The 15,987-nt window shown below is 37.3% G+C and overlaps 1 protein-coding gene across 1 annotated transcript in view; it reads right to left on the bottom strand.

Moving 5' to 3' along the window:
- Positions 1 to 15,987, bottom strand: part of RGS6 (regulator of G protein signaling 6) — an 848,561-nt gene that overhangs the window by 90,705 nt on the left and 741,869 nt on the right. Inside the window, exons 11-12 of the mRNA XM_053697770.1 lie at positions 4,112 to 4,210; positions 1,069 to 1,130 (exon numbers count right to left, since the gene is read on the bottom strand). Coding sequence (XP_053553745.1) covers positions 1,069 to 1,130; positions 4,112 to 4,210 — 161 coding nt within the window. The remainder of the gene's footprint in view (positions 1 to 1,068; positions 1,131 to 4,111; positions 4,211 to 15,987) is intronic.

Raw genomic sequence — 15,987 nt, 5'->3', positions numbered from 1 at the left:
TCTTCCAGAACAGGTGGCCGTTGCTTGGAGACCCGGGTGACTCCCTTGGCTGCATCTCTCCCAGTAATCTTCTCTTTCATTTTTAGGATTGTACCGATTGTGGATGCACTCCTTCCATACTCTTTGGAAAGGTCAGTCAATCGCAGATGAGCTGTAACAGGCATGCACAGCAGATGAGCTGTAACAGGCATGCACAGCAGATGAGCTGTAACAGGCATGCACAGCAGATGAGCTGTAACAGGCATGCACAGCAGATGAGCTGTAACAGGCATGCACAGCAGATGAGCTGTAACAGGCATGCACAGCAGATGAGCTGTAACAGGCATGCACAGCAGATGAGCTGTAACAGGCATGCACAGCAGATGAGCTGTAACAGCCATGCACAGCAGATGAGCTGTAACAGCCATGCACAGCAGATGAGCTGTAACAGCCATGCACAGCAGATGAGCTGTAACAGCCATGCACAGCAGATGAGCTGTAACAGCCATGCACAGCAGATGAGCTGTAACAGGCATGCACAGCACATGAGCTGGCATGGAAATCACCCCCAGAATGCAGAACACACAGTAAAAGGCATGCAAACAACCAAGCTCAGCTCCCTACCTTTCCACTTCTTGAGATGCACCAAAAAGGCTCCAAAAACTGCTCCAAAAGGCTCCAAAATCTTCTGCCAATGGCTCCAAATCACGCATGGGGCAGGGGGGCGGATCTATAAACCAGGACACTTTTTTTCGTATTGCGGGAAAAATTCGTAAACCGAGGCATTTTTTCTCAGAAATTTTAATTCGTAAACCGATTTTTCGTTTACCGAGGCGCGCGTTAACCGAGGTCCCACTGTATATATATATATATATGTGTACACTATATATACACTATATACTGTATATAAATATATATACACTATACTGTATATATAAGTGTAATCATTTTTTACACTTTGATGTCCCTTTATCTTCAATTATATTTGTTTAACAATTTCATTTGAATAACAACTTTTCTGTACCATAATAATTTTTTTAATAAAAAATGCATGGTGTGCAGAGACACAGCTCTCCATTTAACGCTTACCTGTCAGCTACTTTGGACATTTTTAAACAATGTCGGTCTATCTGCACATTCAGGAAACTAATCTAAAAAAGAAAAAAAGAATTAAAAATGATATATTTTTTAGAAATCCACTTAATTGTGCAGAAAATAATGTTATGCTCTGAAAGAAGGTAACACACATACAGTGAATGTTTATGCCTTTAAAATGACAATGTACTCATGGCCATATGATTTGAATTTCAAATGAGCCAATATGATCAATGGCAGTTCCTATTGGCTGATTTGAAAGTTCATATCAGCAAATAGGTTAAAAGCTCATTCTATTGGCAGATTTTAAATCTCAAATGTATCTGTAGGCTCAATAACCAATCAAAGGACAGAATAATGAAGACCTTATGCAACACTGGATCGTGGAATACGTTGGATCAAGATGCTAGACACTGGACAGAAGACTTCAGATGGTTAACATTTTTCAATGTATTTTTTTGTACAGTAATGTGTTTATTTTGTTTCAGTCATTTTTTTTACAACAACTTTTTTAAAAATAATAATTTATGGGGTCATATTCGATGAGTGGATTTAGGGGGGTCTTAGGGTAGGGCTTAGTTTAGTTGAAGGGCGATCTACAGGTGAGGGTTTAGTTTAGGTTTGAAGTTCTTATGTTGTGGGGTCTTGCATTGGGGATCTGTTTAGCTGGGGGTCTTGAGGTGAGGTATCTATTTATGTTGAGGGTCTTAAAGGCAGGGGATATGTTTAGGTTGGGGGTCTTGATGTGGGGGTCAGGTATGGGGGCTAATATTGGAGGTATTTTTTTTAGTGAAGGCAGTGACTGGGAAATGTTTTTTTTTTTTTTTTAACACATGGTTGATTTGTTTGCACCTTAGTTTTACATTGTACTAGTGAAGACTACTTTTTATGAGAAGGCTAAATGAATACCGAAAATGTATTTATTTCAAGGCACAAACAAATAACAAGTTACTTGTAATCTGCATGCAAAAAAAAGGGTTTTAAAAGTCATGTAATTTTCCTGGGGTATATAAAATACAAATACTCAAAGAAAATACTAGTTCACTAAATATTGGTGACTGTGCTGTGCTTATTTAAAGGGACAGTCTAGTCCAAAATAAACTTCACGATATTCCAATTTACTTTTATCACCAGTTTTGCTTTGTTCTCTTGGTATTCTTAGTTGAAAGCTAAACCTAGGAGGTTCATATGCTAATTTCTAAGCCCTTGAAGGCCGCCTCTTCTCTCAGGGCATTTTGACAGTTTTTCACAACTTCATGTGTCATATAGATAACACTGTGCTCACACACGTGGAGTTCAGGTGAGCCAGCTCTGATTGGCTAAAATGGATGTCTGTCAAAAGAACTAAAATAAGGGGGCAGTTTGCAGAGGTTTAGATACAAGGTAATCACAGAGGTAAAAAGTGTATTTATATAACTGTGTTGGTTGTGCAAAACTAGGGAATGGGTAATAAATGGATTATCTATCTTTTTAAACAATAAATTCTGGTGTAGACTGTCCCTTTAATGGATATAATGCCATGTTTGTTATAAGTATGAAGTGTTTTTAAAGGGATATTAAACACTAAATAAATGCTTGATATAATGAAGCATTCAAAGAAAAGATTAGTCTGAGAATAACCTACAGATGTATTTATTAAAGTTGCATTAGCTGATTAAATATTGATAAAATAAGTATAAAGTTTTAGTGTCTATAAAACAATAGGAGCTGCCGTGTTGTAACTTAGGTTACATTCTCAGCTGTAGCCAATTAGAGACAGTTATAGGTCACTAGAGTGTGCAGGCAATGGCTATGTGGAATATAACTGTGTTCTGCACTTCCATTTCTAACAGTAACTGAAAAGTTCCCAATTTCATAATAGAATTACAAGAAAAGGGGACAAAATAAATAAATAATTTTTTTTTTATTTATACAATTTATAATTTACCATCTCAAGGAGTTTAACATTATTTTAACTGTGCGAGAAAATGCAAGATTGGATTTACCCCTGTTTATCTTATTTGGTTTTAAATAAATTTTTCATAAACTGTGGCACCTATAGGTAAATGTTTGTTTTTCCTTTTGTTTCAGACTTTATCTCTTTCTTTTGAATGTACCTGTTTATCAAGAATAAAATGTTACCATGTAAGTATACCTTTAAAAAGACACACATTTTCAATTGCACAAATTTGATTAAAAGCATATATTGCAAAAATGCTAAGTTCTAATTAAATGTGAGTAAGCAACATGCCGCAGATACATTCTGGATACCTGCATGCACTGTGTTTTACAAACCTATGTATATTGCAAAAATAATAATCATATTCATCACTTCCTTAATGTTAATCTTAGATCCTAACTGCCCCCTTTTTTATTTAAAACAAATTATCCTATATTATACAGACACTTACCTTGAAGAAAGCATTGGGTATTTTTTCTCTATAATTTTAAAATACCTTTAAAGGGACACTAAACTCCAAAAATGATATTGTTTAAAAAGATAGATACACCCTTTATTACCCATCCCCCAGTTTTGCACAGCCAACACTGTTATATTAATACACTTTTATCCTCTGTGATTAACTTGTATCTAAGCCTCCTGATCATATGGCTAATATTGAATTATCTATTGAATTGCATTCAAGCCAATTAGTACAGTGTCATCCACAACCCACAAGCGTGAGCACAATATTATCTAAATTGCCCACATGAACTAGCAGGATCCTGTTGTGAAAAGCAAATAAAAAACATGTGATAAGCGGCTGTCTGCAGTGGCTTAGAAACAGGCAGAAATTTAGTGGTTTAAATGTTATAAAGTGTATTAATATAACAATGTTGGTTGTGCAGAGCTGGGGAATGGGTAGTAAAGGCGTTATCTATCTTTTTAAACAATAACAATTTTGGTGTAGACTGTCCCTTTAATGAAGACACAAATAAAAATCCCAAAGCAGATAAACTGAAACAGCTAATACATCAGTTGGTCCCTAATTCATGGGACTGTTCTACACAAAATATGACTAAATATTACTAAAAAAAAGAGGCAGCATTAAACACCAACCTGTTTTCGCAAGTCATCTTTTGTTGTTTTTCTAATGACGTGAGATGCCATATGCACTGGGCTTTGTGATTGAGAATCTTCTGAAACTCCATATACTGACTGAAATCAAAGGAAAGCAGAAATGATAGAGAATAACAATTGTTTTAGTCATGTGACTTATCCCATTGCATCAACGATATAAAGATATAAAAAATCAAAGTGCAAACATGAACTTGTATGCTTTTACAAATGTGTTCCGTATAAAGAATTGTCAGGACCACTGTTTATTACAAGAAAATGATCTGTGCCTAGGGTGACACTTTAAAGTGATATGAAACTTCCAAAAAATATTTTGTGATTCAGAAAGAGCATACAAGTTAAAAACGTTTCCAATTTACTTCTATTATTCAATTTGCTTTGTTCCCATGTTATGATTTGTTGAAGAAATGCCTAGGTCGGTGTCTGAAGCACTAGATGGCAAGAAATAGTAAATTAATAACATTCTTGGAACAATGCTGCTATATAGTGATATATATATATATATATATATATATATATATATATATATATATATATATATATATAGCTACATTTAGCCACCAATCAGCAAATGCAACCCAGGTGCTGAACCAAAAAAGGCCAGTATCTAAGCTTTCATTCCTGCTTTTCAAATAAAGATACCAAAAGAACAAAGAAAAATTGATAATAGGAGTAAAAAAGAAAGTTGCTTAAAATTGCATGCTCTATCTGAAGTATGAAAGAAAAAATGTGGGTATAGTATCTTTAACTTTTTCACACGTGCACTTTGATGCTTGTGCACTGTATGTGTTTATACATGCCTAGTGTGTGTGAAATAAGAAAATACTGGAACATAAAAGCAGTCACACTTTTCACACACTTCTCATTAAACCATAAATACTATGGCGCCCATTTATCAAGCTCCGTAAGGAGTTCGTGGGCCCGTGTTTCTGGCGAGTCTTCAGACTCGCCAGAAACACAAGTTATGGAGCAGCGGTCTAAAAACCACAGCTCCATAACCCTGTCCGGCTGCTTTGATGAGGCGGAGAGGAAACGATCGGGTTGATTGACACCCCCTTTGGTAGTTTTTTTATAATTGAAATAGTGGTTATTTGAATAGATTGAAATTACACCCAAAATCAACCAATCTCTTATGTACTGGAATGTGGGCTACTGACTGATAGGACGTTTGCCAAAAACTGAGCTGACCCCAAAAAATAAGTTTATTTATCTAAGAAAAGAGAATCATTTTTGAACTCCATCTTTTATAAACAACAAAAGAGAACAGACTAGGAACAGATTAAAATAAAATGTATTTTGCCAGCTTTAATGATCACAGCACCTTAAAGGGATAGTAAAGTCCAAATTAAACTTTCATGATTAAGATAGGGCATGTCATTTTAAACAACTTTCTAATTTACTTTTATCATCACATTTGCTTTGTTCTCTTGGTATTCTTAGTTGAAAGCTAAAGCTAGTTATGCTCATATGCTAATTTCTAAGCCCTTGAAGGCCGCCTCTAATATTAATGCATTTTACAGTTTTTCACAGCTAGAGGGCGTCAGTTCATGTGTTTCATATAGATAACACTGTGCTCATGCACGTGGAGTTATTTAAGAGTCAGCACTAATTGCCTGAAATGCATGCCTGTCAAAAGATCTGAGATAAGGAGGCAGTCTGCAGAAGCTTAGATACAATTTAACTACAGAGATAAAAAGTATATTTCTATAAATAAATATATATATATATATATATATATATATATATATTGTATTTCTTTTTGTAGATAAAGAGTGCTTCCTCTATTGTCTATTCAATGAGTTACAAGGTTTTAAGAGTTGCACTATGGTAAAGTTTAAATAGTTGGTGTTAATTTTAAACTAATACAATTTTAAAGTTGACACTAGTGTACATTCTAGGGTTAATATTAATGTATTAGCATAGATGCCTCAGGTGGGTGTATGACTATTAATCACCTGGTGCTACCCCACTCCACAAAACACTATAGTTTATATTAGAGAATGAAGAAAATGAGGTGGTGCACTAATTTCTTAAAACATAACTTTCTTTCATGTAATTGGCAAGAGTCCATGAGCTAGTGACGTATGGGATATACAATCCTACCAGGAGGGGCAAAGTTTCCCAAACCTCAAAATGCCTATAAATACACCCCTCACCACACCCACAATTCAGTTTTACAAACTTTGCCTCCTATGGAGGTGGTGAAGTAAGTTTGTGCTAAGATTTCTACGTTGATATGCGCTTCTCAGCATTTTGAAGCCCGATTCCTCTCAGAGTACAGTGAATGTCAGAGGGATGTAAAGGGAGTATCACCTATTGAATGCAATGGTTTTCCTCACAGGGATCTATTTCATAGGTTCTCTGTTATCGGTCGTAGAGATTCATCTCCTACCTCCCTATTCAGATGGACGATATACTCTCATATTCCATCACCTCTACTGATAACCGTTTCAGTACTGGTTTGGCTATCTGCTATATGTGGATGGGTGTCTTTTGGTAAGTATGTTTTCATTACTTAAGACACTCTCAGCTATGGTTTGGCACTTTATGTATTTATATAAAGTTCTAAATATATGTATTGTACTTATATTTGCCATGATTCAGGTTTCAGTATATTTCCTTTTGCAGACTGTCAGTTTCATATCTGGGAAATGCTTTTTTATGAAAAATGTATTTCTTACCTGGGTATAGTCTCTTTTTCTAATTGACTGTCTTTTAAATTCACAGGCAGAATTAGGCTCGCGAGGGCGCAAAATGCTTTTTGTGAAACCTTTTGTCATTTTTGGCGCAAGATTTTTTTGGTGCAAAGTTACGTTCGCTGACGCAAATTTGTAATTTTCCGGGCCTCTTAGTTGACGCCGAGTCCTTTCACTCTATGACGTGAGTGTGTTGTTTCCGGACGTTTTGGCACCAAAAATTATTTTTGTTTGTTGTGCGTCATACTTGGCGCCAAATATTTTCATTATTTAAGACCTTTTTTTCTATTTGCCTCCTGCCTTTTTTCTATGTCAGAGGGGTATGCTGTTTGCATTTTCTTTCCCATTCCTGAAACTGCCATATAAGGAAATTGATAATTTTGCTTTATATGTTGTTTTTTTCTCTTACATTTGCAAGATGTCTCAATCTGATCCTGTCTCAGAAATCACTGATGGAACCCTGCAGCCTGATAACAGTTCTACCAAAGCTAAGTGCATTTGTTGTAAACTTGTGGGGGTTATACCTGTGGGGGTTATACCTCCAGCTGTGGTTTGTAATGGTTGCCATGATAAACTTTTATGCAGAGAATGTATCCATCAGTAGTAGTTCATTACCTGTTCATTACCTGTTGCTGTTCCCTCAACATCTAATACACAAGATATATCTGTAAATTTAAAAGAATTTATTTCTGATTCTATTCAATGGCTTTGTCTGCCATTCCGCCTTCTAATAAACGTAAAAGGTCTTTTAAAACTTCTCATAAGGTTGATGAAATTTCAAATGACCAGCAACATACTGAATTATCCTTCAATGACGAGGATCTATCTGATTCAGAAGATCCTGCCTCAGATATTGACACTGACAAATCCTCTTATTTATTTAAAATGGAGTATATTTGTTCTTTGTTAAAAGAAGTGTTGATTACATTAGATATGGAGGAAACTAGTCAACGTTTAAATTCTGTTTATAAACCTCCTGTGGTTATTTCAGAGGTTTTTCCAGTTCCTGATGCTACTTCTGATATGATTTCTAAGGAATGGAAAAGGCTTGGTACTTCTTCTATTCCTTCTTCAAGTTTTAAAAATTTGTATCCTTTGCCTGCCAGCAGTTAGATTGGTTGGAGTTTTGGGAAAAGATCCCCAAAATTGATGGGGCTATCTCTACTCTTGCTAAACGTACTACTATTCCTACGGAAGATAGTACTTCTTTTAAAGATCCTTTAGACAGGAAACTTGAATCTTATCTAAGGAAAGCTTATTTATATTCAGGTCATCTTCATAGGCCTGCAATTTCTTTGGCTGATGTTGCAGCTGCTTCAACTTTTTGGTTGGAAACTTTAGCGCAACAAGTATTGGATCATGATTTGTCTAGCATTGTTAAGTTGATTCAACATGCTAATAATTTCATTTGTGATGCCATTTTTGATATTATCAAAATTGATGTTAAATCTATGTCTTTAGCTATTTTAGCTAGAAGTGCTTTGTGGCTCAAATCTTGGAATGCTGATATGACTTCTAAATCCAGATTGCTATCTCTTTCTTTCCAAGATAATAAATTATTTGGTCCTCAGTTGGATTCAATAATTTCAACTGTCACTGGGGGGAAGGGAGTTTTTTTGCCTCAGGATAAAAGACCTAAGGGTAAATCTAAAGCTTCTAATCGTTTTTGTTCCTTTCGACAAAATAAGGAACAGAAACCTAATCCTTCCCCCAAGGAATCTGTTTCCAATTGGAAACCTTCTTCAAATTGGAATAAATCCAAGCCATTTAAGAGATCAAAACCAGCCCCCAAGTCCGCATGAAGGTGTGGACCTCATTCCAGCTCAGCTGGTAGGGGCAGATCAAAATTTTTCAAAGATGTTTGGATCAATTCAGTCCAAAATCATTGGATTCAGAGTATTGTCTCTCAGGGGTACAGAATAGGATTCAGAATAAGACCGCCTGTGAGAAGATTTTTTCTCTCCCGCATTCCAGCAAACCCAATAAAGGCTCAGGCTTTCTTGAAGTGTGTTTCAGACCTGGAGTTATCAGGGGTAATCATGCCAGTTCCATTTCGGGAACAGGGTCTGGGGTTTTATTAAAATCTATTCATTTCCCAAAGAAAGAAAATTAATTCAGACCAGTTTTGGATCTAAAGATTTTGAATCGATATGTAAGAGTACCAACTTTCAAAATGGTGACTATAAGGACTATTCTGCCTTTTGTTCAGCAAGGGCATTATATGTCCACAATAGACTTACAGGATGCATATTTTCAAATTCCGATTCATCCAGATCACTATCAGTTCCTGAGATTCTCTTTTCTAGACAAGCATTACCAATTTGTTGCTCTTCCTTTTGTCCTAGCGACAGCTCCAAGAATCTTTTCAAAGGTTCTAGGTGCCTTACTCTCTGTAATCAGAGAGCGGGGTATTGCGGTATTTCCTTATTTGGCCGATATATTGGTACTCGCTCAGTCTTTATGTTCTGCAGAATCTCACAAGAATCAACTAGTGTTGTTTCTTTAACCCCTTAAGGACCAGCGACGTACCCTGTATGTCGTAGGCCTTTTTTTGGGACTTGATTGTTTTATAACGCGGTCTTGCCACCAGCGTTGAGACTGCTCTATTCCACAAAGCCTGCTGGAGGGAGTGCATTAATAGCGTGTTCTTGCTAGACTTATGCTATTATGTCCTGAAAAAACCCTTAACGACCAGTGACATACAGGGTACATTGTGGTCATTAAGGGGTTAAAGACATGGTTGGAGGATCAATTTACCAAAAAGTTCTTTGATTCCTCAGACAAAGGTAACCTTTTTAGGTTTCCAGATAGATTCAGTGTCCATGACTTTGTCTCTAACAGACAAGAGACGTTTGATATTGGTTGCAGCCTGTCGGAACCTTCAGTCTCAGTCATTCTCTTCAGTAGCTATGTGCATGGAAGTTTTAGGTCTCATGACTGCAGCATCGGACGCGATCCCCTTTGCCCATTTTCATATGAGACTTCTCCAGCTTTGTTTGCTGAACCAATGGTGCAGGCATTATACAAGGATATCACAATTAATATCCTTAAATCCCAATGTTCGACTATCTCTGACTTGCTGGTTAGATCATCATCGTATAATTTTAGGGGCCTCTTTCGTTCGTCCAACCTGGACTGTGATCACAACAGATGCAAGTCTTTCCGGTTGTGGAGCTGTTTGGGGATCTCTGACAGCACAAGGGGTTTGGAAATCTCAAGAGGCGAGATTACCAATCAATATTTTGGAACTCCGTGCGATTTTCAGAGCCCTTCAGTCTTGGCCTCTGTTGAAGAGAGAACCGTTCATTTGTTTTCAGACAGACAATTTCACAACTGCGGCATATGTCAATCATCAGGGTGGGACTCACAGTCCTCAAGCTATGAAAGAAGTATCTCGGATACTTGTTTGGGCGGAATCCAGCTCCTGTCTAATTTCTGCGGTTCATATCCCAGGTATAGATAATTGGGAAGCGGATTACCTCAGTCGTCAGACTTTACATCCGGGAGAATGGTCTCTCCACCCAGATGTGTTTTCTCAAATTGTTCAGATGTGAGGGCTTCCAGAAATAGATCTGATGGCATCTCATCTAAACAAAAAACTTCCCAGGTACTTCCTTGGTGTTATCAACCTGCTTATATTTTTCTGCCTCTAGTTCTTCTTCCAAGAGTGATCTCCAAAATCATCATGGAGCAATCGTTTGTGCTGCTGGTGGCTCCAGCATGGCCTCACAGGTTTTGGTATGCAGATCTTGTTCGGATGTACAGCTGCCAACCTTGGTCACTTCCATTAAGGCCAGACCTTCTATCTCATGGTCCGTTTTTCCATCAGGATCTCAAATCATTAAATTTGAAGGTATGGAAATTGAACGCTTAGTGCTTAGTCATAGAGGTTTCTCTGACTCAGTGATTAATACTATGTTGCAGGCTTGTAAATCTGTTTCTAGAAAGATTTATTATCGAGTTTGGAAGACTTACATTTCATGGTATTCTCATAAATTCTCTTGGCATTCTTTTCGAATTACTAGAATTTTACAATTTCTTCAGGATGGTTTGGATAAAGGTTTGTCTACAAGTTCCTTGAATGGAACAAAAGGACAAATCTCTGCTCTTTCTGTTTATTTCATAGAAAGATTGCTAAACTTCCTGATATTCATTGTTTTGTGCAGGCTTTGGTTCGTATCAAGCCTGTCATTAAATCAATCTCTCCTCCTTGGAGTCTTAATTTGGTTTTGAAGGCTTTACAGGCTCCTCCGTTTGAGCCTATGCATTCTTTAGACATTAAACTACTTTCTTTGAAAGTGTTTTTTCTTTTGTCCACTCTCTCTTGTGAATCTCCTTTTTTACCTAAGGTTGTAAATTCTAACAACATTAATAGAGAAATTGTTGTCCCTTCATAGAAACATAGAAACATAGATATTGACGGCAGATAAGAGCCATAGGCCCAGCAAGTCTGCCCCACCTTACCTAACAGTATAAACTTATCTAGTTCGTAGGATAGCCCTATGCTTGTCCCATGCATTTTTAAAGTCCCCCACAGTGTTTGTTGCTACTACCTCTTGAGGAAGTTTATTCCATAAATCAATCACTCTTTCTGTAAAGAAGTGCTTCCTCAAATTACTCCTGAATCTACTACCCTTTAGCTTGAGCTCATGACCCCTTGTTCTTGAATTTTCCATTTTATGTAAAATACCCACAGCCTCAGTTTTACTAAACCCTTTAATGTACTTGAAAGTTGCTATCATATCACCTCTTTCCCTTCTCTCCTCTAAGCTATACATATTTAGGTCATTGAGCCTATCCTGGTAAGTTTTATTTTTTAGACCATGTACCATTTTGGTAGCCCTCCTTTGCACAGATTCAAGTTTGTTAATATCCTTCTGAAGATATGGCCTCCAGAACTGCACACAATACTCAAGATGAGGCCTAACTAATGATCTATAAAGTGGCATAAGAACCTTACTATTTCTGCTGCAAATACCTCTACCAATACATCCAAGCATTCTGCTAGCCTTACTCGCTGCCTTACTACATTGTTTACTAAGTTTTAAATCATCTGAAATAATAATTCCCAAGTCCTGTTCCTCGTCTGTAACAGTCAGTAAAGTGTCATTGAGTCTGTAATTAACATTTGGATTTTTCTTCCCTAAATGCATTATTTTACACTTTGCTGTGTTAAACTTTAGATCCCAGTCGTTTGTCCAATCCTCCAATTGTTGTATATCACTTCTCATTTTGTCTACCCCCCCTGGAACATCCACTCTGTTGCAAATTTTTGTATCATCTGCAAAGAGACATACTTTCCCCTGTAGCCCTTTGCTGATATCGCAGATAAATATGTTAAACAAAACAGGCCCCAGAACTGACCCCTGAGGAACACCACTAGTAACAGCCCCCTCTGCTGAATGAACTCCATTTACTAAGACACTTTGTTTTCTGTCCTTAAGCCAGCATTCCACCCAGTTCACAATTTTTGAATCTAGACCAAGGAGATATAGTTTGTGAATAAGTTTATTGTGTGGGACGGTGTCAAATGCTTTGCTGAAATCTAGATATGCTACATCAACTGCTCCTCCCTTCTTTGTGTCCTAATCCTAAGAATTCTTTGGAAAGATCTTTACATTCTTTGGATGTGGTGAGAGCTTTGAAATATTATGTTGAAGCTACTAAAGATTTCAGGAAGACTTCTAGTCTATTTTCTGGTTCCAGGAAAGGTCAGAAGGCTTCTGCCGTTTCCTTGGCCTCATGGTTAAAACTTTTCCTTCATCAAGCCCCGCCTCAGAGAATTACAGCTCATTCTACTAGATCAGTTTCCACTTCCTGGGCTTTTAAAAATTAATCTTCAGTTGATCAGATTTGCAAAGCTGCTACTTGGTCTTCTTTGCATACATTTACTAAATTCTACCATTTTGATGTATTTGCTTCTTCGGAAGCAGTTTTTGGTAGAAAAGTTCTTTAGGCAGCGGTTTTAGTTGGATTTTTCTACTTTTGATTTAATTTTTTTTCCTCACATTTATGAGAATTAACTTATATTTTGGGTTGTGGATTTTTTTTTCAGCGGAAAATGGCTGTTTTTATTTTTATCCCTCCTTCTCTAGTGACTCTTGCGTGGAGTTCCACATCTTGGGTATTGCTATCCCATACGTCACTAGCTCATGGACTCTTGCCAATTACATGAAAGAAAACATAATTTATGTAAGAACTTACCTGATAAATTCATTTCTTTCATATTGGCAAGAGTCCATGAGGCCCACCCTCTTTTGTTTTTATTATGGTGGTTATGATTTCTTTGTATAAAGCACAATTATTTCCAAATTCCTTTGTTGATGCTTTTTACTCCTTTCTTTATCACCCCACTTCTTGGCTATTCGTTAAACTGAATTGTGGGTGTGGCGAGGGGTGTATTTATAGGCATTTTAAGGTTTGGGAAACTTTGCCCCTCCTGGTAGGATTGTATATCCCATACGTCACTAGCTCATGGACTCTTGCCAATATGAAAGAAATGAATTTATCAGGTAAGTTCTTACATAAATTATGTTTTTACTTTACAGATTAAAATCTATGAATAAATAACAAGCTCTAAATGAGAAATGAAGCATGTCCCTAAGGGAGCTATAATCACTTAAAGGACCGGTAAATACAGTAGATCTACATAATCCATAAATACATGATAAAAAGACGGACGATTTATTAAGCAACGTTTGCTGCTCATTCTGCGCTACAGCGAATCATGTCTGCCTGCCTTTTGTTAAATCTACCCCTTAGTCTGAACTTCAAATGAGTATTAGATTTTTTTCGGACAAATTTTAAAGTTTTGTCTATTTCCACTCCTCCTGTATCATGTGACAGCCATCAGTCAATCACAAATGAATATACGTATATTCTCTGAATTCTTGCACATGCTCACTAAGAGCTTGTGACTCAAAAAAGTGTCAATATACAAAGAAATATACAAAGACTGTGGTCCATCTGAATCATGAAAGTTAAATTTTGACTTTAATATCCCCTTAACCTCCAAGTCTCAAAAAAGGCCTTGTTTAGGAGGGTAGCCTGTGTACCAGGAATTGGCAAAAATAGAGAAATAAAAACTGGAGACCAACACCACTGGTCAAGTCAGAAAGGGATGCCCCTGCTTTCCTAGCCGATAGCAGGAAATGCCAGCACCCCTTTTTTGCTTTTCCTGCATCAAGCAAGTCTTTTTGCATAATTTTCCAACATATATACACCAGCAAAAAGATTATGACTCGATAGATAATGGTTAGCATTTTTAGCAATAAAGTATTTTTAATTAAGTTATTTACTTGCACCTAGATTTAGAGTTTTGTCGGTAAAGACCCGCGTAGCTAACGCTGCTTTTTTTTCCAACGCACCCTTCAAACAACGCTGGTATTTAGAGTTGTCTGAGTGGCTGCGTTAGGCTCAGAAAAGGGTGTGTTGAGCCTAATTTAGCTCCACTTCAATCCTCAATACCAGCGTTGCTTACGGTAGCGGTAAGCTGGAAAAACATGCTCGTGCGCGATATCCCCATAGGAAACAATGGGGCAGTTTGGGCTGAAAAAAAACCTAACACCTGCAAAAAAGCAGCGTTAAGCTCCTAAAGCAGCCCCATTGTTTCCTATGGGGAAACACTTTCTAAGTCTGCACCTAACACCCTAACATGAACCCCGAGTCTAAACACCCCTAACCTTACACTTATTAACCCCTAATCTGCCGCCCCCGCTATCGCTGACACCTGCATTTTATTATTAACCCCTAATCTGCCGATCCGGACACTGCCGCGACCTACATTATCCCTATGAACCCCTAATCTGCTGCCCCCAACATCGCCGACCTCTATATTATATTTATTAACCCCTAATCTGCCCCCCCAACGTCGCCGCTACCTAACTACACTTATTAACCCCTAATCTGCCGACCGGACCTCGCCGCCACTATAATAAATGTATTAACCCCTAAACCGCCGCACTCCCGCCTCGCAAACACTATAATAAATTGTATTAACCCATAATCTGCCCTCCCTAACATCGCCACCACCTACCTACAATTATTAACCCCTAATCTCCCGCCCAAAACGTCGCCGCTACTATAATAAAGTTGTTACCCCCTAAACCTAAGTCTAACCCTAACCATAACACCCCCTAACATAAATATAATTTAAATTAAACGAAATAATATTCCTAAAATTAAATAAATTAATCATATTTAAAACTAAATACTTACCTATAAAATAAACCCTAATATAGCTACAATATAACTAATAATTACATTCTAGCTTTTTTAGGATTTATATTTATTTTACAGGCAACTTTGTATTTATTTTAACTAGGTACAATAGCTATTAAATAGTTAATAACTATTTAATAGCTACCTAGTTAAAATAACTACAAAATTACCTGTAAAATAAATCCTAACCTAAGTTACAAATACACCTAACACTACAAAATCATTAAATTAATTAAATAAATTACCTACAATTAGCTAAAATTAAAATAAAATAAAATAAACTATTCTATAATACAACAAAACACTAAATTACAAAAAATAAAAAAGAATTACAAGCAGTTTAAACTAATTACACCTAATCTAAGCCCCCTAATAAAATAAAAAAGCCCCCCAAAATAAAAAATTCCCTATCCTATTGTAAACTACCAAAGTAATCAGCTCTTTTACCAGCCCTTAAAAGGGCTTTTTGGGGGGCATTGCCCCAAAGTAATCAGCTCTTTTACCTGAAAATAAAAATACAATACCCCCCCAACATTACAACCCACCACCCACACACCCCTACTCTAACCCACCCAAACCCCCTTAAAAAAACCTATCGCTAACCCCCTGAAGATCATCCTACCTTGAGTCGTCTTCACTCAGCCGAGCCGAATTCTTCATCCAAGGTGCGCAGAGGAGATCCTTGATCCGGTAGAAGTCTTCATCCAAGCGGGGCAAGAAGAGGTCCTCCATCCGGTAGAAGTGCTCATCCAGTCGGCGTCTTCAATCTTCATCTATCCGGAGCGGAGCCATCTTCAAAGGAGCCGACGAGGAGCCATCCTCTTCTACCGACGACTTCCCGATGAATAAAGGTTCCTTTATGGGACGTCATCCAAGATGGCGTCCCTTCAATTCCGATTGGCTGATAGGATTCTATCAGCCAATCGGAATTAAGGTAGAAAA

Source organism: Bombina bombina, chromosome 1 (genome assembly GCF_027579735.1).
Source record: "Bombina bombina isolate aBomBom1 chromosome 1, aBomBom1.pri, whole genome shotgun sequence".
Taxonomy (NCBI): domain Eukaryota; kingdom Metazoa; phylum Chordata; class Amphibia; order Anura; family Bombinatoridae; genus Bombina; species Bombina bombina.
The sequence above is the reverse complement of the archived record's forward strand: the minus strand, read 5'-3'. Positions and strand labels throughout refer to the sequence as shown.